Source organism: Vidua macroura, chromosome 6 (genome assembly GCF_024509145.1).
Source record: "Vidua macroura isolate BioBank_ID:100142 chromosome 6, ASM2450914v1, whole genome shotgun sequence".
NCBI lineage: Eukaryota > Metazoa > Chordata > Aves > Passeriformes > Viduidae > Vidua > Vidua macroura.
The window spans coordinates 49,348,840-49,372,570 of NC_071576.1; the positions used below are offsets into that span (position 1 = coordinate 49,348,840).

At 41.6% G+C, this 23,731-nt stretch overlaps 1 protein-coding gene across 6 annotated transcripts; it reads left to right on the top strand.

Moving 5' to 3' along the window:
- Positions 1-158: 158 nt before the first annotated feature.
- On the top strand, positions 159-16,248 carry SAAL1 (serum amyloid A like 1). 6 transcript variants are annotated; one of them, XR_008437521.1, is made up of 15 exons: positions 159-309; positions 580-693; positions 1,684-1,767; positions 3,415-3,494; positions 3,875-3,934; positions 4,202-4,317; positions 5,417-5,600; positions 5,866-5,948; positions 6,083-6,271; positions 7,084-7,280; positions 7,786-7,878; positions 8,471-8,567; positions 9,655-10,807; positions 11,169-11,239; positions 11,752-11,958. XR_008437521.1 is itself a non-coding variant. In XM_053980145.1 (13 exons), the coding sequence occupies exons 1-12, from the start codon at positions 193-195 to the stop codon at positions 8,561-8,563; spliced, it is 1,410 nt and encodes a 469-aa protein (XP_053836120.1). In that variant the 5' UTR covers positions 159-192; the 3' UTR covers positions 8,564-8,567; positions 9,655-11,958. The 6 variants fall into 6 exon arrangements, 2 of the variants coding, with proteins under 2 accessions (XP_053836120.1, XP_053836121.1); XR_008437522.1 differs by lacking the exon at positions 11,752-11,958 and adding an exon at positions 12,209-16,248 and having other exon boundaries at positions 9,655-11,239; XR_008437519.1 differs by having other exon boundaries at positions 9,655-11,239.
- The last annotated feature ends 7,483 nt before the right edge of the window (positions 16,249-23,731 follow it).

The following is a 23,731-nucleotide window of genomic DNA, read 5'->3' on the forward strand; positions in this document are numbered from 1 at the left end:
GTGCCGGCACTATCCTGTCAGGGTCCCGGTGCGATCCCAGCGCGATCCTGGCACGGTCCCGGCGCGATCCCGGCGCAGGCCCGGGCGCGGGAGGCGACAGTGGCCGCCGGTGGGCAGGGGGCGCTGTGGGGCCTCGTGCGCCGCTCCGGCCGCGCCGCCACCTCGCTGCCCCCGCACGGCTGTGGGGCCACCATGGACCGCAACCCGTCGCCGCCGTGCAATGATGCGGAGGAGGAGGAGGGGGACGCGGTGGGGAACACGGTGTACAGCAAGCACTGGCTCTTCAGCGTCCTCACCCGCCTCGTCGAGGTGCGCGGCCGCCGGGAGGGAGCGGGCGGCGGGCCCGGCGTCGGTCAGCGCCGCGTTGGTGCGACGCGATCTTTGCCAGGGCCGGGGGGGACACCCGGGAACCAGCGGGGACAAACCCGGGGACACAGCTGGGATTCACAAGGCACATATCCGGGGGCCGGGCGGGGACATGATGGGAAAACACCTGGGGACCCAGAGGGGACCCAGCGGCTGCCGGGTGATGCTGGGGGTTCAGCCGGATCGTTCTCCCCCCTCTCTGCTGTGTCCCAGGTGATCGCCCCCGCGGAGCCGGATCCCGCCGCCAACCCCGAGGGAGCCCGGACGGAGCTGGACGAGGAGATGGAGAATGACATTTGCAAGGTGTGGGACATGTCGATGGACGAGGTAGGAGCCTTGTGCGGCACCTCGGGGCGCGTCTGCCCCGAGTGTCCCGTCAGAATGGTGCTGGCAGTGGGAGAAGGCAGGGAATCAGCCAGCTCGCTCGTTCTGGTGCTGCTGCTCACGCCCGGGTGTGGTGGGCAGGGTGAGGCAGGACAGCTGGGCTGGGGCGGCACCAAGCAGCCTCACCACGGAACCTGCGCTGGATCAGGACAGCAGCTGGAATTAACTCGGGTGCACAGCCTGTGCCTTCAGCACTTGGATTATGGGGATAGATAGTATTGATGCCATCTCTAAACAGGCATATTTTCCTCTAGCAATTGTCATATGTCCTGATGGTAAGCATAGCTTTCTCTGATAGATAAACAGCCTTTCAAAGTTTAGCTGCCTACTTGCAGTGTCAATATAACACTTAGTGTATTTCTCAGCACTCTCAAATGCTGGAACAAATTCTTGAGAGAGATATATATATTAGTTTAAGTATTATTTTATTCCCTACCTTGTTGTTCAGATTTTTTAAGTAAACATGGAACATGGATCTTTTACTCCCAAACAGACAACTAATCTTGTGTTTTAATGTGGTAAAACGAGGAAGAGATTTCCTCTTGTGTGTTCCGATCAAATGCTAATGGCAATCTCTTCACTTGCTTCTTTTTTATATGTCATGGTGATGTCGTGCCTTAAAACATGATATTTACTGAATTCTGGTTGAGTGTCTGTTTCTGTGGCGATAGGGAGCAATTTGCATTTTCTTGCAAATGTGACTTTTTGGCTCATTCTACAGCAAATCACTGGTATACTGAATCACCAGAGGGGCTTGCTGTCCTTCTCTCATTGGAAAACAAGGATTATTGGTATTAACTGTCAGCAAATAACAAATTCCTTGTAGTGAGTTTGTCATCTCTTTGATTCAGTCCTTGTGCTGTGGGAACACGTTTGGTTTTGCATTTGGAAAATGGAGAGGTCCATTTACTTCTCCATTCACTTTCTCCACAGGATGTTGCTTTATTTCTTCAGGAGTTCAACGCCCCCGATATATTCATGGGAGTTTTTGCCAAGTCCAAATGCCCTCGCCTAACTGTAAGTATACGCTGTCAAAAAGCTCTCCTGTGTTAACAGCAACAGTACATTCTGTACTGCTCTGTACATTAATTTACATTTATCTCCCTTTTCCCACTGCACGTGTAATGTATAAGGGGAACCAGGAGAAAACACAAAATGAAAATTTTGAATGCTTTTCCACTCTGTTTTTAACATGGTCTAATCAGTAAGAATTTTGGTAATGCTGAAGCTGGTGCATCTCTGCTCACACATCCTCATCTAGATACACTGATGAAGGACTGATTTTATCAAACAGTTATTAAGACCTGTTATAAAACCCAGCAGTCTGGCCTCTTTTTTTCCTTTTGACTTGTTTCATGATGACTGAACAGAAATGGTCATGAATTTGTTAAGTCAGACCTGCAGAAGTGTGGTGGTTTGACGCTGGCTGGAGGCCAGGTGCCCACCAAAGCTGCTCTGTCACTCCCCTCCTCAGCTGGACAGGGGAGAGAAAATACAACAAAAGGCTCATGGGTCAAGATAAGGGCAGGGAGAGGTCACTCACCAGTTTCTGTGATTTGTCATGGGCAAAACAGACTCCACTTGGGGAAATTAATTTATTACCAATCAAATCAGAACAAGATAATGAGAAATAAACACAAAAAGATTACAAAAAGTAATATTTGGAATTGTTAAGGCACCAATACTTCAGTTTTTTTTTAAATTTTCCACTTGTTTTGATGTCACTGATTTCTAGCTTGTGCTACACAGTGCACTGCAAGTCTCAAGATAGGATTTTCAAAGGTATTCAGGGTTGATGTAAATCCTCTTTCTCAGAAGTTTCCAGATACTTTACTCCAGGAGATCAGTAGAGACAAATAGAGCTTTGAAAGTTTAGTACTTTGTCTTTGGAAAGTACAACGCATATTTGCAAGTGAGTGCAAATTGGCTGTCACAGCTACTATCATGAAACAGTGTTTGCTGGAGTGCCTGCTGTAATTTAGCAGAGGTTATAGCATGTTCATAATTAAGAATACAATTTTAGTGGAGACAGTTGATTTCTGACTTTGACTTGCTGCAAACTAATGACTCACTTTGTTTTAGCACCAGTCACCTGCAGGTGTTTCAGAGCTCTCATGGTCCCCTTTACCCAAGTGTGCATCCTCTTAATGATTACCTTGGCATGAATATCCTAATGGGATGCACTGCTTTGGGGTTTTATTTTATTTTGTTTTATTTTAGGTATCTTTAATCAGAAAATGGGCTTTGCTGGAAGCTTGTATTAAGATCCCTTTCTTTTGTGAGCAAAAGAATATCAGTGAGGGTCATGTTTATGTAGTGATATTTTTATTTTAGGACTCCTTTTTGCTTTAATAACAGGGCTGTCAAATTAGCTTCAAAACAGTATACAAAGAATATGTGAGCAGAGCTGATTTCAAGATACATTTGCTTTTATGGAACACCTAAATATCTGCATAATACCTGAATGTATTTTAGGCTAGTCTGATAGAACAGAAAAATCTGTATGGAATCTGTGGAAAAATTTCTATTTTTGTCATGAAATCAGTAAGTCATACAAGCTTGGAAGTCAAACTGGAAAACATCTTTGAACCTCTCTTGTCTTATGGCTCTGGAAGTGAAATTGTAGATGCAGTTATCTCATTATACTGTGTTTTGACTTTCCAGGAAATCTGTGTGGGAATATTAGGGAATATGGCCTGTTTCCAGGATATCTGCATGTCCATTAGCAAAGATGAGAATCTTGGGTAAGTATCTGTGTGCTTTGTACATGAACAGGTAATGCTTGTCTGGACTCACAATTAGGAAATTCATGTTAGAGGAGGATCTAAGCTTGCCTACCCAGCCTCATCTTCATTCGTAACTTTTGGCTGGCCATGTTTCTGTGGGAGGTGCTCAGGAAAGGAAGAAAGGACATACACCACTATTTTTGGGGATTTTTAATCACCAGTCAAGTTAGTTTTTAAGTTTGGTGGTCTTGAGACACTGGAAGTGCATGCACAGTTAGGAAAAGCTGGCTTTTATCTCAGAACATGGCTGCAGTTATGAAATTAATCTTTTTATACCTTTTTAAAAAATAAAGATGGATTTTATTAACTTTTTTTCCCCTTGCATTTTCTTCTTAAAGCCAAGTGTTACTGCAACGTTTGTGTGATTCAGATTCCCCAACTCTTCTGGAAACAAGCAGGTAGGACATCTCAGAAATTAATGCATCATTAGCAGTAACATGTAGTTCTGCTATGCTCTGAGGCCTGGGGAGAAAACTGACAAGTGGGCTCACTATTTTATTATCCTCTCATCCTTTCCTTTTATTGTTTCTGCATTGTTGTGGAATCACTTTGCTGTGAGTTAGATTCCCATTTCTGTTTCCACTGTCACTATTTTGGATTTACACTTGTACAGCTAAAAGGAGTGAACTGGCTTCTAATTTGTTAAATGGGGAATTCTTGCCTAGGTTGTTGTTAACTTGCCTCTCCCAGCCTGAGGTGGCCAGTGTCTGGGTGGAGAGGATCCGAGAAAACCCTTCTGTGTATGACTGTGTTTGCTTTATCATGTCCAGTTCTACAAATGGTAAGTTGCCAAAACAAGCTGGGATTTAGTGGGTGTTTGCAGAAGAAAAATAACCAAAGTTTGCAATTTCAAAGACAAATATTTTCAGTTGGGTTAATTTCTTTAAAATAAAGGAAACCTCGTGAGTTTAAAGGACACCAAAACAAACTTGCCCTGCCTTTGCAGGTTTATAAATATATATAAAAGCACTCATAGAGGAAGAAGAAACCTCTGGGGGGAGAATAAAAATATATTTAAATTGAAGAAGTTGTTATTTGCCAGAATAAAAGAAAGGGCATAGTCTTCATTCAGTCTTCATTCAGAATGACATATGTCATTTTTGAACCTTGAAACAAGACATCATTTAATTAATTTTTTTCAAGTCAGATATGGATTTTCTATTTTTAAAGCTACTGTATCTGTGGAATGTGAACTCGAGGAATGGTTCAGTTACTCTGGCAACCTGCACAGCTGAATGCTGTGCAGGCTTTAGGTATGCAGACAGTGCTACACAAATATCTCTTAGTACTAATTTAGCAAAAACCACACTAACCACCTAAAAATGGAAGTATTTTGAATAGCATTTGTGTTTAACATCCAACTCAGCTGTAACAGCAGTTGTCATTTGTCAAGAATCCTAATAATACAGCTTTTTCAATTTTTTTATCAAAATTTTAAATGCCAATTCTCAGAAATCCTGCTCCATCCAATTGAAATAACAGATCTGTTTAAGTAAAATGGCAGATTGGCAGGTGGATGATTAGCATAAAACTGCATATCTAGGAACAAATCTTGAAAAATTTTACTTCAGAGGCAGAAGTGAGGACTTTTCAGGAACATGGCATCTCTTTGCAGAATAAAGTTACTGCTTCACATGTGGCAAGACAAGGTAGAAGGTGTCAGTGGGCTTTCTAACAACCCCTATATATCAAACTCTTTATCTGGTCTATGCCACATGAAGGAATTAAACATAGCAACCAGTAGTGGGTCACAGGGAAAGTGAATTTATTTCAGTCCTGAATTTACTCCAAGTACTTGTATATACCAGCATTTTGTGAACTAATTTTTGCTCTTCATTTTCAGTCTTGTTGAAATAAAAATAACATTCTCTCTTGTGCAGTTGAATTGCTGGTGAAAGTGGGTGAAGTGGTGGACAAACTCTTTGATCTGGATGAAGAGCTGATGTTAAACTGGATCAAAAATGGCACTTGTCACTCTGTGGGACCATCTGTAGATGATTCTCCTGAAGAACTTCCAGAGTTTAAGATTGTGCCTTGTATACTTGAAGCAGCCAAGCAAGTCCGGTATGGGAGATTTCTTTTTGATTTCATGGCTGGGAAGATTCCTCATAACCTTATAAGGCCTGTGCCCAAATATCTTGCTTTTAGTGGCACAGTTTGACAATCACTGGGATATGTTTTCCTAGACTTATGGTTTGATATGAGTCAACTTGTTTGTTTGCAAAAGGAATGGCAGCGACTGCTGATGGGCTTCTCTGTGACCAAAACACAGAACATAAGCTCAGTAAGCAGCACTTTAATATGTCTTTTTGGTATTTGTTCTGTGTAGATCAGATAACCCAGAAGGACTGGATGTTTATATGCATATCCTGCAGCTCCTGACCACAGTGGATGAGGGTATCCAGGCTATTGGTAAGAACCTGGAATTGCTATGTGTGAGGGGGCCAAGAGAGGCCATAACTTCTGGATCATCACGTATTTATTGGGGAGAATTCACATACCTGGAATAAATTTGTTGGGTTGGTGGGTCCTCTTTCTTTCTCAAGTGCAGGCTCCTGATGGAGGAAAAGAGACTTGGAGTTTGCTTTATGACCTCGTTTGCCAGGAGCTTTGCCAGCCAGATGATCCACCGATCATTGTGCAGGAGCAGAAGACTGTGCTGGCCTCTATTTTGTCCGTGCTGTCTGCTATGTTTGCTTCACAGACAGAGCAGGAGTATACCAGGATGAGGAAAAGCAAGTTCTGCTTTTTTCTATTCTTTTTTAAAGTTAATATTCACAATTGGCTTTATGTGGTTGTGGAAGGTGGTTCAATTCAGTGACATTGCATGCAGTAAGACTCTTCCCTGGTTACTCAGAATCACAGCTAGCCCAAAGTTCAGTTACTAGGTGGGCTGTAAATTCTGAGAATTTACAATACCAGAATCTACAGATTCTGCTCAGTCTCCTCCATTGGGTAAACTAGTGAAAATTTCAAAATTTATTTTTTCTAATTTATAGTAATATATTATTACATTGTTATTTTATACATAATATATACAACATATATTTTTATGCAGTAGTTTTTTTTTTTTTTAGTAGGGGGAGATTCTGCACTTACTTAAATCCCTCTATCATTTCTTACTTTTCAATCCATGGAAAAGTCTTCAGAATTAAAAGCCTGTCTTGAGAATGTGAGTCAGGGTCATCTGCAGCAGAAAGATGCTGTGCAGTTTGGTTTGTCAGATAGGATTATCTGGATGCAAATTTAACATACTGCCCTCACTGCGTACTTCTAAAGACAGTTTCCTCCTCATGCTCCTTACACTGGCATATAGTTTTTATAGATACAGGTCAGCTTGCAAGAAAAATTATTTGGGTTTTCTACTACATTTCCACTTGCTTTTTCAAAACTGTCTTTGAGTAACAAAACACAACACTATCAGAATATACATCCCTATAGCTTTTGTGTAAAAATCTGATGGTGTGTTTCAAAATTCTAATGCCTTGAAACGATGGACAAGAATTTTCAGTGTTAAAGTTCACTGTTCTTGTTACTTTGTGTTAAGATATGCCACTGATTGGGAGCTTGATTCGTATTTTACAATACATGGAGGGCTGTGGGAAGAGAGCTGTTGATAACTCCAAGGAGTCTGAGCAAGAGGAGACTGGAAGGACTGATGTAAATGAGGAAGATTTCCATTTAAAAATTTTGAAGGATATTTGCTGTGAATTGCTTTCCAATATGCTTCAAGAACTAACCAAGGTAAGAATAAACAAAATTATAGTAGGGATTTCTGCAGGGTAGGTAAGAAAAATGTATTTAATATTAATGTGGACATTTTTCTGTGCAAGTGCAGTTGCTTACTGGGAATTCATTAGAGACTCAACCAGAAGTAGCAACATGTGTGGGAGATGGGAGGGACAAAGGTTTTCTGAGGGGTGTGCCAAGATTCTGTATGATAAATTCTGTATATATATGTTGCCCTTTCTTTTGAATGAAAGTCAGTTTATTTAGGAAAAGGAAATATGTAATCTCACCTTCTCAGCTGGATCCTTTTAATTGTGGAAGCATTCAGGTTAAGAGACTTGTGATGTGTGAGCTTTCACACCTTTTGGCCTCAGCTGTGTCTGGCTTTCTCTGAGATCTGTAAGTTCTGGTTGTTTTACCCACTGATAAGAACAAAATACATTCTGTGGATGCTGTGCGCTGTTTTATTGTTCTTTCAACAACTGTTCATGATATGCTGGTTGTATTTCTGATTTTCCAGGAGAATACCTTAGAAGGACTGCACCAAGGACACCTGAATGAACAGACATGTTCCTGTGCTTTTCAGAACCTCTTACCTCTGTATTCTGCTTCGGTGAGTATGTGACAAGGTCTGTGACACAGCTGAAAAAGTGCTCCTTAGGTGGCAGGACCTTTCCAAATCTGATACACAAACAGGGCAGAATTGCTCAGGCACAGGTAAAACACCATCCAGTGCCAGATAGTCTTACCCCCTCTGTCTGCTCTGCCTCACTTCAGCCAGAGCATTGCTGAGATCATCAGCTGATGCCAGGGCCAAACTGTGCTGATGTGAGTGGATGTCTGAAAATTTATCCTAGCTGAAAAGTTGTCCTATATATTTTTATAAAATAATTATTCTAAGATTTTTCATAGGGAGCTTCTGTCTGGGTGAGCAAAGTTTCTGTGTTTCTTTTAAACAAGAAAATAAGGGTTTGAGGAAGGTGGTACCATTTCAAAATTTAGGCCAACTGGAATTGTGATATTTAGGAGGAAGGTAGCTACTGTAGAGCATTTTCTATTATTCATTGCAGTGGCTGCTGCTGGCTGCTCTTATTTGGAAGGTACAGAAGTAGAAAGAGCCTCTGTGCCAGTATAAGAATTCTGTGTTCTATGCAACTTGGTTTTGTTTTTTATTTTTTCTCCTTGTTTGTGTTTTTTATTTCCAGGTGGAGAGTTTCCTTGAAGTCCTGCGTGAGGCTGATCAGACACTTGCTGACAATCTAGAAAAATGTTTCCCAAGCCTGAAGGCTCACACCTAAGAATGTAAATTAAATATTTTCCTTCTTTGGAATGAAGATTTTTGACTGATCCATTACAGCATTTCAGAAATCAAGTTTTCAGTAAATGCAGGAGTATGAGTCAACCTCTTTACCAGCAGGTGGCTTTTAAGAAATGTTCTGGGTAGCCCTGATTAACCTAGGGTTAACCTGGTCTGCAAGGGGAAAGAAATGACTGTAAATCACTTCTGCATCTTCCATCCTGTTTGCTCTGGTAACGAGAGACTGTTGATTTCTAATTGCTCTCCTGCAGAGTAGTTTTCTTTGAATAACTCTCAATTCTGTGCTTTTCAACTGAAGTTGAAACAACAAAATGAATGAAATGCACTGAGTAGTTCTTCAACATGGTGCTGGTTTCTTTCAAGTTGCTGTTGGCAAAAGGAGGATTGCTTCATAGAAATCCCCTTCAAGCATCTGATGAAAACAATTAAATTATTGAGTTGTTTGGGGATTTTTTTAGATTATATCAATACCTTGTAACAGAAACTTTTCATTCTGCTCCTTTCAAATCTTCACACTTCTACTGAGGCCTCATCTTCACTGCAGCTCTGAGTTGTGGTGTCTCAGCATCTGATGAAAACAATTAAATTATTGAGTTGTTTGGGGATTTTTTTAGATTATATCAATACCTTGTAACAGAAACTTTTCATTCTGCTCCTTTCAAATCTTCACACTTCTACTGAGGCCTCATCTTCACTGCAGCTCTGAGTTGTGGTGTCTCAGTCCTGTGCAGTTCAAGGATTTGAGAATATTGTTACCAATGGTCTGTGCTGCAGCTTCCAGCCATTGCAGGTAACTACCCACAGTTAAGAGTTGCAGGGCAGCTTTGGATTCAATCCCTGGTATACTTGCAGACCTTTGGTTTTTTTTTGCAGCAGTCTGTGCTTCAGTGTAGAAGTGTAACATATCAGTTCTTTCCTTCTTGATTTCTTGTATGAATTATCTCAGAATGGCATGAGAAATGGCATGTTTTCCATGGGGGAGGTTAGGGTGGTAGGTCACTTGCAGGAAATTCAGTGTACAATCTCCTAAAACTTTAACTATATGATATTTTAACTGCATTGCATTTTTAGATCCTGTGTCTGCATGCAATGGACTGACATGTTCTGAGTCTGAAGAGACAGCACAGCAGCACATCAACTTCACTGTTTCTGTAAATGAGAGTGGAAAACAATTGTCCTTTATTAGGTTTGAGATGTAAAAGCAAATGGGAACCAGAGCATAGAGAATAATTGAATATCACATACGTGCATTCCCTGGCTCTCCAGGTTTTACAGACTTAAGTGTTGTGCTGGGCCATGTTGTGTTACCAGAGTTACCTGGACATGTGGTAAAATACCGTATGTGTATATGTACATATAACCTTTCCATCCCAAATTCCAGTTTTCAAAACCAGTGCAATTCAATCATTTCCCTGCCAGCAGCATCTTAGTTGTCAGCAGGGAAATTTGGTATTGCAAATACCTGACTTGTTTTGCCAAAAAGAATTGCCATGGTTTATATCAATTTTTGTATGCTGTGTTTATTGGAGAAAACTGGTGACTGTGAATCAGATGACACCATTTTTCATACTACTTTGACAGTTTTGGGATATTTTCTTAAACCTACAGATTTGTAATAAAGCTTCTTTAAAAAAAAAAAAAAAAAACAACAAAACCTGTATGCTTTCCTTTATTCCAGTGTCAATTAAATTTGTTTTCTGAGCCACTGGAAATGTCTGTTACTCTTAAGTGTGTCAGTTGTAAGAGGAAAATCAAACCTCTTCATAATGTCTGTGTGCTGTAAAATATGTTTTCCTTCATTGAATATTTATTTTAACTCTTGCTTTTTTTGCATAGTCATTTTTATGGTCTGGAAGTTAATGTGTGTCTCATCCCATAAACATTTTTTAAGCTTAGTTTGTCTCCAGCTGTATCGTGTCTTCCACCATAGTGAAGAATTATTTCTGGTGTGCATCTCCTGAAATTTGTGGTAGTTGAAATTCTGCAGTAGCCATGTAATGTAATGTAGAAAAAAAAAAGCTGAGACAAGATCTGTTGTTTTATTTTGTTCCTCCTCCTTTTCAATACACCAATATCCAGTGTTGGCTGATGAACTGTTACATGTTACTGATATCTGGTGCCTGTCATGCGGCAACCCAGGTGGGTCCTATCCTCCTGCTCATCTGCAACAGAAGGAGCTGCAGACATGGTCAGTCAGCCTTGCTTCAGCAGAATGGTAATTCAGGTATGCTGGGAATTTTTATCCTTGATAACCACGGTGAATTGGAGATTGGGATTCCCTCTTGGCCTTTTGCAGTGGGTGTGGTGCTGCCTTGGGGAGTGAGGCTGGTGCCAGAGTGAATGCAAGGTGACTGTGCTGTGTTTGTGGGGTTCAGAGAGGGAAGAAATTATTTGTGAGGGTAGGTGAATGATGTGTTTGGAACTGGTGCACGTGTGTTTCACCATCCTGCCAGCAGGGACCTCCCTTGGCCTGTGCTTCATGAGCAGCATGTGTTTGGGGTTTTGGTGGGGTTGGGCTTTTTCTGGGAGGGGCAGGGAGGTGTTTGCATTTTGATTTTAGTATTTTTTTTAATTCCCTCTCCTAGACCTGTTTTGGCACCCACTGAGCTCTCTAGGCCAGTTGATTCAGAATGACTATCTGTCTGACTACAAGCAGGTGAGTGGCTTTCTTCCAGACCAAAGATCTGATTAACTCCAGAATGTCCTTCTTTGGGGAGAAATGAGAAGTACTTGTCACTGCTCTGTGCAGAGCTCTGAACAAAAGTGGGTATCTGAAGCATTGAACTAAAGCAGCAGGAATTCAATCCTGCTTGGACAGAGCTGGATATGACTTGTGGCATGAGAGCAGTCATAGAAAATTGAGGCAGAAAGCAGACTGGAAGACCTTATTTTAAATTAGTGTTAATAGATCCATATGATAATTTCATTCAAAGATAGGATTCTACCTTTCTGTTGACTCAACTTTTATGCACATGTGGCATCTTTATCCCACATTGTAACATTTTCCTGGTGGGACAAAGCACCACAAAACCAGAGAAATTTGGGATGTGGGAAAAAAACCAGTAGCATTGGAATGCTTTATCTGCTCCTTTGGCAGTGCAAGGAGGTGGTTGCTGATATCCTAATGCTTGCCTAATATTCATGATGCAAATTTGTTCTTTCTGGTAGATTAAACCATGAAACCTTAAAAGCTCTTTTCTCTGCTTTTCCATATCCAGGTCACTCTGATTGCTTAATTTTCTGTCACTACTATTTTAGTTCATATTTTGTCTAAGTGCTGTGGTGAGTACTTTGTAAGGTGAAACTGCCCTGGTATAAACACCTGTCACTGAAACTAAGGTGCATCCAAAAGAAATAATAAATCTTTATTTTTAAGTGAAGTGTTTTCATAATTTATTATATTGGCATTAAAAGGTATGGAGGTGTTACTGTAGTTTTGTTTGCCTGGAAAAATCTGTGTTCTTTCTCACTACCCTTATTTTGGATGCTACTCAGAGTTACAAAACCAGCAGTCTCTTTTATTTTTCACTGAAGAATTTGCCTTTTTTTTTCTACAGCAGGATCTTTTAGCAGTTCCCTAATGTATCCTTTTATTTCCCCCTAAAAATTAAATGTCCTTTTTCAGTGCTCACCATTTACTTTTCATTTTGTTGGCGATGATGATGAAATTCATGTGCTCTGCCAAAGTCAATGAGAAAGGAAGAACCTGCTACACCTGGGGCAAGGACCAGTCTACTGTGATGTTATACAACTTCCCAAAAGCCCTTCATGTGAAGACAAGCCCAGGCAGCCATGTGCCTCAGCTCTGCAATGAGAGAAGCCCCTCAGTCAGAGCTGACAGGCTGTGAGCTGAGCGAACCTGACATCACCAGCATGGCTAAACTAACCAGGTTATTGCCAACAGCTATCCACAGAGGTTTTGCAATGGGAAATACTGCTCCTACACGTCCTTTTGTTTCCCTTCCTGATTCACTTTTGCAAAAAGAAACCCAGTTTTATAATGCAAGGAGCTGACATCTAATATAGGTAAGAGAATGGGTTTGCTTCTGAGTTGTTACTGTGGAGAAAATGAATGAACGCAGGCAAAACCCAATGTGGCTCCATTTCTCTTTCTCCCAGGTCATTGCATGTGAGCTGCATGTCTTAGTGATGGCTCAGTAAAGTCTGGGAGCTAAATTTCATACAAAAGCTACTGTGAAAGAGTTCGCAAAGAAAAGGTAACAGTGGTAGGAGGCTGTGAAGAGAAGACAGCAATAGTAGAGAAAGAGAAACAATGAAGAAGAGATACTGGAGAAAGAAGGAAAATAGGGGAAAACGTGGAAGAATCCTGACGAAGAGGATAAATAATAAGTGTGATGTTGAAGGAGAAAGGTATTGCATATCAGTAATTATGTTAGCATTCTAGATCTGTCCAGGTGGAATAGCTGGTGTGCAGTCACCTATCAAAAGCCTAACACTGATTACATTTTCTATTTTCAAAGCTGAATTTCCTTTGCAGTTTCTCCTGATGTAATGGAAATGAGACAAGCCTAAGGTGAATACGAGGTCTTAAAAACCACAGCAGGTGGGCTAATGAGTATTGCTGGATTTTTTTTAAATTTCTTTTTTTAATTCACCCACTCTCCGTCCTTGTTTTTTGCTGGCTGGGTGAGGCATCAGGGAGCCAAATCATGATGGAGGTGAGGCAGAGTCACCTTGCCTAGCATAGGTCTTGAGTGTGACAGAGGCAAGATGTGAAAGCAGAGTCCTGGTCTGCAGCAGCCTGCAGCCTGCTCCTGGCACAGGCACAGTAACTGCTTGCATATTTGTGCCCATGGTAACTTAAGTCCCATGTTGACACTTCCCCAATTTGTGTCCCTTCATTCAGTTTCCAAGGAAATCTTAGAAAAGCAAATGCACCTTGGTATTCTGTGTTGCAATAGTGGCAGTTATTTATTCTGTGCTTTAGGCTATGCAAACTTCATTTTAATTTTGCAGTGAGTTTGTATCAATATTATTTTTGTTGTTATGTATATAATTTTTGGTGACAGCTCTGTTTAAAGAAGACGTAACTTTAACAAGCCATCTGTTAACCTTACATAGAAAGGAAATGCTTTTGTCAATGATTCCAATGAAATCAGAAAAATAATTTCCTGGCCTCCAGTAGCAGACCAGTTGTCCTATCTTCTGTCAATAGGAGGATATTGAAACATGCAGGAAATACGTGCACACTTTTATCCTGCCCTGCAATACAGCCACAGAGCTGCATTATAATTAGCCAGTGATATCAGAAAGTTTTATTTTCCATTAAAACTTCTTTGTAGTGCACAAACTCTTATTGAACATCAGAGAGTTTCCTCAGTCAGGTGGGAAGGCTGGACACAGGAACCATGGGAAGACATTTTGAGTTTATGCTAGCCTGATTAATAAAGATTTTGATGTAATAAGTTAAGAGAGTAGAAAAGAGGGACAAACACTTCAGATTAGGTGAGAATAAAAAAAACCTGCAAAATTACTCCATTTTGTCATTTGGGATGAAGCCATAACAATGGCTGAAAGGAAGGAAGAGCTGTAGTGGACAGAAAAGGCTGGAATAATAGGAAAGAGAAAAATAAATGGAGAAGACATGGAAGAGCAAGGGAGGAGTCTGGTTTTGTGAGGTTAGTAGATAGAAGACATTTATGAGTAGAAAAAAGAAACACAGGAAATTGCCTATGAGGTGACAAATGGTATAGGTCCAAGGAAAGTCTTTGAGAGACATAAGTGTATTCGCACTGTGTAGTGTGAGCTGCTCTCATAGGAAAGTCCCAAGACCAAATGAAGGGAAGATTTCTCCTATTCCTTCTTCCCTTATTGGAGAGGTTCTCACAACTCTTAAACGAAAATGGGAGATAGATGCAAAATATACTGGCATTGAACTGCTCTGGAGAGGGGTTGGAGTTGTCCAGGCTAATTCCTGCACAGACCATGTGCTTATGGACACAAGCAAGAGCAGCCAGGGTAACTCTGAGAGGCAAACTTCTTGCAGTTTTTCTGCTTCTCCAGCCTTTCTGGACAGCAGAGCAGGTGGGTGAGGACAGCATCCAGCAGTGTGTCCGTGCACATGTGCTTTTGAGCCCACTCTGCTCGCTTCCCTCTTGTCCAGCACTCAGTGATGAACATAAAGATCAGAACCAGATCTTTTATTGCAGCGTTATCAGTAACTTTAACCAACAGATCTGGAGTCAACCTCCACGATGGAAGTATTGAAAATAACCACAGTGCTACTCTACAACTGTCAGCTTTTGCATGAGAAGAACTCTTAATGCTGCAGTGTCACCTGGGAGGCAGACTTATTTCTTGTCTGCAGTGTGAAGGTTGAGGGTGCTTTGTTGGAAGAACCTGCTGAATGTGACACAGCATGATGTGATTGCCCACACAGGGTAAAAGAAATGCTGTCATGATTTAATTAATCAGTTCTGATCTACTGATCCCTGAGTTTACTTAGACTTGAAAGAAGTAAATATAACTAAATTAAACAAAGTTCTTTCCTTTCCGCACATGCTCTGGGCCCTATTGCGTCTTCCATGAGATAACAAAAAGCTTATGAATAACAGGCACAGTGGTCTTTGTTGCTGTTGTCATTGACTTAATGCAGAAGGCTGGCAGGAGGAATATTATGCACAGGTGCAGTATGCATGGCATCAGAAGAAGATGACACATGGGTGTTTGAAATTAGTTTTTAAAATTTGATTTACAGTGTTAGGTTGGGAAAGGATAAAAATGTCAAGGTTTCAGTGTTGTCTGTTGCAGGTCAAGGTAATTTTGACTAAATGTGGTAGTGTTTGAGTTGAAACCTTATCAAAACAGAGGAAAGAGGTAGAAGAAGTTCAAATTCAGCTCTTGGTTTATCCAAAACTACTGTGGCAGGTAGTTTTTGTTTGTAACTGCCTAAAGCTGTGCAAGCCCTAGGTGCCTTGGTGTGATTCCACAGCAGGTCTGGATGGTTTTCCACCAACCAGAGGTGGTGCCTGTTCAGTTGTACTGCTCAGCGCCTGCCTGGGTGGCTTTGAGAGCACACTCAAATTTACAGTGGTTTCTTTGGCCACAGCCACTGTGTAAAAGCATATCCTTGTCCAGTTGTGGGCTTCCTACCTCCTCTCACACTGAGCTGTTTCTGCCAGCAGCTGGGACCTGCCCTCTCCAAGCACCACATCTTCATTACTAGTCTTGTGTCTGTACTGTAGAGGTTTGTGGAGGGAGATGTGGCTTTGGGGAAGGCAGTTCCCTTATATTCTACTGCATGTACTTATGTCATGTGTTTGTCATTCACAAATGACCCAGCATGTAGCTGTGCAGATGTCATTTATGGTGTGCTATGCCAAATTTACCAGAACATACCTGGTAACTCCATTTACCATGTGGTTTTTCGGGTAAATTTACCCCTGTCTTTCAGGAAGTTAGTTCTAGATTGTATTTTTTAATTGTTTGTACTAATGGGGTAGGAGAAAGTGGGTGGGGTGAAGAAGCTTAATAAAAATGAGAAATACCCACTCTATTTAACCCCCTTTGTTCTCTGGAGTAATTCTCACATCAATCAAAGCTAACATTGATTAACACAACTTGTTCTTAACTAAAATTAGATTCAAAAATAAGCAAATATTTTGTCCATGTAGTTTGCCAGATATTAAAGATTAGTTTGACTCATTCAGAATTAACTTTTTTCCCTTTTTTTCTTTCTAAATATTGGTACTGTCCAATCCATAACTCTTTTCCATTTAGTCCCTACAAGGATTTGAATAGGTGAAAAGAATTGTGAATAGATGGGAGGCACAGTGTCAGTTCACTAAATATATTGTTGTGAATTGCACTGAGCTCTGCCTTGCACCTCTTTGACAAATCCTCATTAGCCTGTTTTGGTCTACACTTGCATTCTCTTGTCAGCTGTAAGTCTGCTCACAGTTTGCCACCCTAATCTTTTATCCATGATCCTGGTTACTATTTAGCTAATGCTTTCAACCTTAAATAATCTTATAATGTTTTATTTCTCTGAAATAAAATTTTGTACGTAGTGTTCCTAAAAGCAAAGCTCTCTAATCAGGCAGATGAGACTCGTTAGTGTTACATTTCAGGGAGCCTTACTTTGATCCAAACTAATTAATTTTGCCCCAATACAAAATTGTCCTAACTATAATGGGAACTAAAATCTAATAAGATAAAAGAAATTCAGAGAGGAAAAAATATCTGTCATGAGAACGCAGCAAGATAAACAGCTTTTGCCAGTCTTGGAAATGATGATGTGTTTCACAGCTCTGAGGCTGGACATTTTACAGTTGCCAGTGTGTTTAAAGTTGCTGCTGTGAATTGATGGGTTTACATTGCTGCTTTTCATCCCTGGAGCAAAAAGTGACTGTGATTTAATTTATGTTGTTTGTGCTTGTCAATGGCCAGCGTCTAGACCAGAGGCTGCCCTCTCTCATCTGTTTCCTGTGTGATTTCAGGACTTCAGTGGATGGGGGGGTGTCTGGAATCTGTGAACAGAGAACGGGTCGATCCTCTGAGCTTGCTTTAGTGTGAAGCCCTGAGGGACTTTAACAGACTGGCTGGGAATGAACAACCTCACTCTGTCCTCACCTCTGTTTCAGAAAGGCTGATCATCAGCACAGGGGTGAAACATACCAAAAACCTGCTGCAGGCAAAACCTACGTCTTCTGTGATTGTTTGGGCCTTGGAGTCTTCTCTTGATTTCCCTTGGCCTGGCTATGTTTAGGGTGTGTGAAACACATGGCATACTGTCTGCCTACTTACATTCAGCAAATCCAATATTGGATACACTTCCTAAATGAATGCGAATACGGCAGAGGCTGGTTCCTGGCCCAAGCCGGTGGTGAGGCTGTGTCAGAAGTACCTGGAGAGCTCTTGTTCTCTTTCCTGAGTGGATCAAAGTCTGCTGAATTGCTTTCTGAGCTCTGCTTACTCATATCATTAACAAGTACAAAGCTTTTCCCTTCGTTCGCTTCTCCACCTCACTCTGAATACACAATATGCTGCTGTTCTACTAATTAGGCCAACAGGCTGAGGTTAACAAACATTCTGTGACTGCTCTTATCAGCAGCCTTATTTATGCATTTGACTATTTTGCTTTGTGTTTGTCTGTGATGTGAAAGCACTGGATAATTCCTGAGATTTTGTAATGATAATGTAGTAGAAATAATGTCACCAAGGTAGTTCCTCAGTGAATGGAGTCCACTTCTACTATAATTTGTGCTTAAGGGATGGAGAAGTATCGGGGCCTGGTCAGAAGTGATCCCTGAATGCCATGAGGTGTTGTAAGTTGTTTTTTTTGATTTAGTCAGTGGTTTTATTAGTGTACTTCCCTATTTTTCCCCTCACATTGGTTTGTTCCAAGTTGTTTACCCCGAGAGTTCCCGCCACTCGGATCCACATTTACCTGTCAGTCTTCTCACCTCTCCTTGTTTTCTCCTTATTTAGTCCCATCAGTCAAGGTTCGCCACTCCCTGTGGGGTGTCAATCTTGTAACCACCCCAGCTTCTTCAAGAAAGTTCTGTATCAATCACCCCACCTTAGCCTTTCTATTTGTCCCAGGACGCTGTACCCACCTCTGTTATGTTACCATTGGTTGTTATGATTGATGTCATATCTCTTTCATTCGTCCTCATTGGGCGAGCCAGGTTTCCACCCCGTCTGCCCACCCCCTACTTAACCTGCTGCCGTAGTTTGTTCTCTGCCATTTGTCACTGCAGCCAGCAGGGGAGCGCTTTGTTCCAGCCACGCCTGGGGGAATAAAAACTCTTTGGGCTCGCAAATAAGTGTCCTTCTATCGTCTCTTCGTCTCCTCTCAGTGTGTGAAGCTACCAAAGCTGTGTAACCCACGCCGCAGCACTCAGCACTACCAGGGTGGCAGACGCCATTTCCCTGGAGTGCCCACTCACATGGCGGTCACCCGGCCTCTCACGGGCAATGCTAGCCAACTCATCTTGTCTGCTTGAGGTCGTGGCAGGTAGCCGTCGCAATGAGGGGCTATTTTCAGTGGTGGCTGAGGTTGCCTTAGGCTCTGGCACACTCTTCTCTATTTGGATGCTTTGTTTTTCATTTTCAGGCTGGGCATTTGCACCTTGTACCTGGTGCCAGAGCCATCCATCAGCACTGAGCAGCTTCTCGGTCTCCCCACCCTTGCCAGGGCTCTGGAGCTGATGGCCAGGACTGGTGCAGTGCAGAGTTGTTACCTGGCTCAGCCTGCTGTGAAACCAGCTGGGAGCCTCCCCTTCAGCCCTGCCGGAGCTACAGGGGTTGGAGTACCAGCCTAAGCAGAGCAGTATCTGCAAAGCTCCATGCAGTATTTCCTCGTCCTCTCCACTGCACTGTATTTCCAGGCAGTAGGTAGATCAGTTTGTTGAGCTTTTCCTCTTGGTTTTCCCTGTCCCTGGTTGATGGTTCTGGCAGGACTAAATCCTGTTTGCTCTAGTAATACATGGAATCTCTGCTGGCTGGTGGGGGACTACTTTAACTTGAAATTACTTGACCAACCCTGAACAGATAAGGAAATAAAAGGAAGTTGTAATTGGCTTCTGTACCCAGTAAATCCAGAGTAATTGGAGAAAAGAGCTCTTTCAGGACTTTTGTTCCCAGCCAGACTACACTTTGATTTGAAGTGCAGCTGATGGATATTCATTTTGTGATATTATTTTCCCTAGAGAAAACAAATCAGAGCCTGGTCTGTCCATTGTCCCAGCAGCATCTAAACTAACCTTTTGTAAAGAGTTTACAACGGTGTTGTCAGGAAAAACTATGCCTTATTTGCTCAGAGCAGCAAGTAACTCATGTCACTTGTGATTTTATTTAGCTTTTATGAAATGAAAAATATTTCCTGTCTCAGATGAAAGGGCTAATATTGCTTCTTTAAACAGTCCAAAGCAAATATACAAACAGTGAATGGTCTGTTGGCTGGCTGTGCTTCAGTAGATTTACACAGCAGCTCTGGCTTTTCAAAATACGGGTGTTTGAAGGCTGTTGATACTACAGCTTGCTGAGACACGATGAGAGGGTAATTTGCCTCATTGGTTCTTGCACTTTTCATTGGAAAAAGATATTTGTAAATGTTTTAAATACTTGCATAGTTGAAATCCCCCTTTTCCTTTTGTCACATATTAACTGGTTATGAATTAAATGCTTTATGAATCAACAACTATTCAGTGGCATGAATCGTTAACTGATTGCTAAACCACCCCCATGGGGATGTGGTGCCCTTCTCAGGGACTGAGCCATCCAGGCATTTCTCAGAGGTTACTCTGAGTTCAGGGTGTGACACGGTCACAGCCTCATGCTGGAGAAAGGCTGGATGACCTGGCTCTGGAAAGTGTTTATTGGGAGAACTGTGGTTTGTGGAAGAAGGGAGAAAATGGAAGAATTCTCTGTAGAAAGGCTTCAAGATTTCAGATGCATACTTTTCTTTGAAAATTTGAAAAGCTTTGGATTTGGAGATTTTTAACTCCTTTTTTACTCCTCCTTTTTACCTTTTAATTTAGGTAAATTAAATGACAGGTTACCTCATTTGGGTGAGAGAAGTCAAAGGTTGAGAGAATTAATTTTAGAAAGTGATTGTAAGTGAATGCCGTTCCTTAGGTGTTGTGACAATAAATGCTTTATAAATATTAAAAATCAGCAGAAGAAAACAAGTCAGACAGTTTTTTGGGCATCAGTATAAAAGGACATTGAAAAAATTAAATCAGAATATGAGGAAGATCCCTAAAACCTATACTGGAAAACAAGCTGTGCAGAGGCCTGCGTGGTGTTCATCTTCACTCTTCCCTGTAACTTTCATGGTGCTTGTGTAAGTGCCATGAAATTCTTAAGGCATAACTTGTCTGCAGCACTTAATTAACAGAGAGGCAGAAGGCTGTGATTAGAATTTTCAGTTGTGTGCTCTGGAGAAAGTAATTATGATTAGAGCGGACTTGGTACTAAATCGTATTAAACCTGTTTTATTCAGGGAGTTACCACTTCATACCTTTTACTGGAAAAGTTTCAAGTGGCCCCTTTGCCTCAGACAAATGGTCCTGCATGGAAAGGCAGATGCCTGGGCCAAATAAAGTCCAAGGGGGTTTATACCTCAGAAGTGATGTTGTGAAATTGCCTTATTGGAGATTAGAGCACTTTCTCCTATCACATGGGGAGATCAGGTAATTCCCATGGATGACCTTGATGGGATTGAGAAGACTTCAGGGCTGATTGATTCTCTCCATCAGTCTTGCTGCATTATATATATTTCAGATAATATATTTCAACAGAAGATTAATATCCTTACAGAACATTCTCAACCTGCTTTTCCATGTTCTTGCCTGACCAGTTCAACAAACTCATCTTCTGACTCTGTCTCTCCCCTCAGAGCAGAACCCCTGAATTACACTGATTTTTCTTTTTTTCCACCTTTATTCTCCCTTCCCAGACCAGCTTCCTTGTAGTGTTGGTAAATACAAGACTTGTGCCATGTCTGGAAAGATGTGCCAGGTTAGTTGAGTCCCTACATATTTGACCCATGGAGAGCAAACTTTTTCAGAGTGGGAGGAAGAGGAGAGGTAGGGCAGAAGGTTTATGTTGTTGTGTTTCAGAGAGCAAAAAGGGTTCCATTACTGCGTGGCTCTCTAGGGGAGGGGAAGACCTGCAAGTGTGATGAAAACCAGCTTGGTTTTAATACTTCTCAGCCTAAAAATCTCCAGAGCATTTATCTACATATGTGTACCCCCAAGTGGCATAACCACTGTTTGATTGCAAACTCTGCTGCCAAGTTTCTGCTTGGAAGAACAGAATAGAAGCTCTCTGAAAACTAGAGCAGAGTCACCTCTGAGCTAGCAGATGGGAAGGAGGAATGGACTCATGGTCTCTTCTGGAGATGCTTGATGTTCCTGGAGCTACTCCAGCAAAGGACTGAGAATACACCGTACTTCAGTCTGACACCACCCTGTCACTTGGATCTGAGTGAGAAGAATTCATTTAACAAGGAATTATGAGGGAAAATGTAACTGAAAGCCACTCTGGTAGGCTTCATGGTGCCATGGTTGCTCTGTGTCAGTGAGAGAGGTTTTGTGGCAGCTGCACATGGCAAAGCCCTGTCCTGCAAAACGTGTTAGCTTGACCCACTTTTGAGCAGGGTCAGACCTATATTCCATCCTCAGGTGCTGATTATCTGTCTGGAGGGCTTTGTCTGCATGAGAGGCTATATGTGAGAAATCTCATGCAGGCTTTAGAGAAAAATCAATCAGATATTGCCTTATCTCCTGTGGCATAAGGGGAGGCCTCTCTCCCTATGGTTTTGATGACCCAGTTGTCTCTGTCCTTCACAGTTCCTTCCCACCTCAAGGTCTGTGTAGATTTCTGACATCCCACTGAAAATGTTTGGCCTCTCTTTGCTTTGTGCTCCTGCAGACCAACGAGGTCACATTTCAGACTTTTTCTGGGTCAGTGTTTGCTTGTGCCACCTCCTGCCAGGATGAGCAGGGTAGCTCCTATGCATTTTGCTGCCCTGTTTATGTTGTCTCCATACCTGACTGCTGTGCCATATGGCTCTCTTCTGTAGTGAGGGGCCCAAGCCACCATTCTTAAATGGTAGAATACACTACCAGCTTTTGAAAAAAGGTAGAAATTTTTTTCTGTGTGTGAAAACACAAAGCAGCAGCTGTGCTGTTGACAGAGTGAGGGTTTTCCAAAACCTTGCAACTCTAGAACTGTGAAGATTCAGCTTTTGGATAAAACCTTTTAAGTAGTTCTCCTGTAAAGCCATCCACAGATTCCTCGGAGCTGGAAACCCTGGGTGGAGAGGAGCAGAGCAGGCTCCAGTGAGCACCCAGTGGAAACAGGCTGTAATTGAGTCTGTTCATGCTTTGTGGTTCTGCCCTTTCAGACCATGGGGCATTGGTTGTGGTGAACAAGCAGTTCTTACCAAATCACTGAATCAGCTTTAATCTGCTCCCCAAAACTCTGGGCACCCCAGTTATCTTGTTATGTAACTAACAAATTTCATATTGAGTTAAATTTCCTTGGCCATTCCTGACCTCATTCTCATTGTTTCAGCAGTTATAGGTCAGGCTGCCCATGGGTTCCCCATTATTATTGCTTCATTTGAGCTAGGTAAAATTGACAGGTTAGTCATATTCTATCATAAGTGTCTTATTGTGCCCATGTTTACGGATTTGTCATTTAACACCAGGCTCTCACACACTTAAGGTTCTGGTAAAGATCCTACAAACTGTTTGCTTTCTGAGTCAGCTCATTTGATGGGGAGATTTATTCTTCAGGAAGGAGGTGAAATGCCTGTTGTAGAGATAAGACATATATTGATAAATACAGCATTTTCTTTATGCAGGGAAAATTGAAGCATCTGGTGACACAATATGTCCCATTAGCAAACTGGGAAAAAAAAAAAGTTTTTTTCCAGCTGTGTCATCATTCACAGCCATGTTCTTTCAATCCTGTGCTGTGTCTGAAGGGCTGAGCTAGTCACTGTTCCCAGCTAGAAACAGGATTGTTTGAAGTTCAGTCCTTCTAGGAAGAAGGAAGACTCTGATATCATCATTGCAGATGTTGGTGCAAGTGTGACTGTGCCTGCCTAGGTTAGGTGTCACCCTGTATATTGGCATCAATACGATTTACCAGGTATGTTACACCAGTGTCTGAGGAATCTAGCTGAAAAAAAAATCTCAAAACCTTTTTAGGAACTGAAGAGAAAGATACTGGGATTTTTTCCAGACACTTGAGTATATTTGAATGAAACTAGTTGCTGCTGATTTTGAGCATTTCTTTGAAAGGTTCGTTCAAAAAAAAACATACAAAAAGGATCAGAATCTTTGGTTTTGGACAGCTCAAATAGAAAATAATCTCTCCTCCCCAAGAGACTCCTAACATGTCCAAGAGATTATGTTCCCAGGGAACATTTTGTCTTCTCCTGCTGTGGACCAAAATCCCCTTATCTTAATGTTGCCAAATTGAGATGAGACAGTGAGGACTGGAGTAAAAAAAACATGAGTTCTTATACTATAAACACATCTAGATATATGCAGAAAATAAATGACAACATAAATTATATGAAAAGATGTAGTTTTCTGCTAATAGAAATGTAGTTATTCTTCCTGTATGCACAGGACGTTTTGAGAAAAGAAGGAATACGCTGCAATTT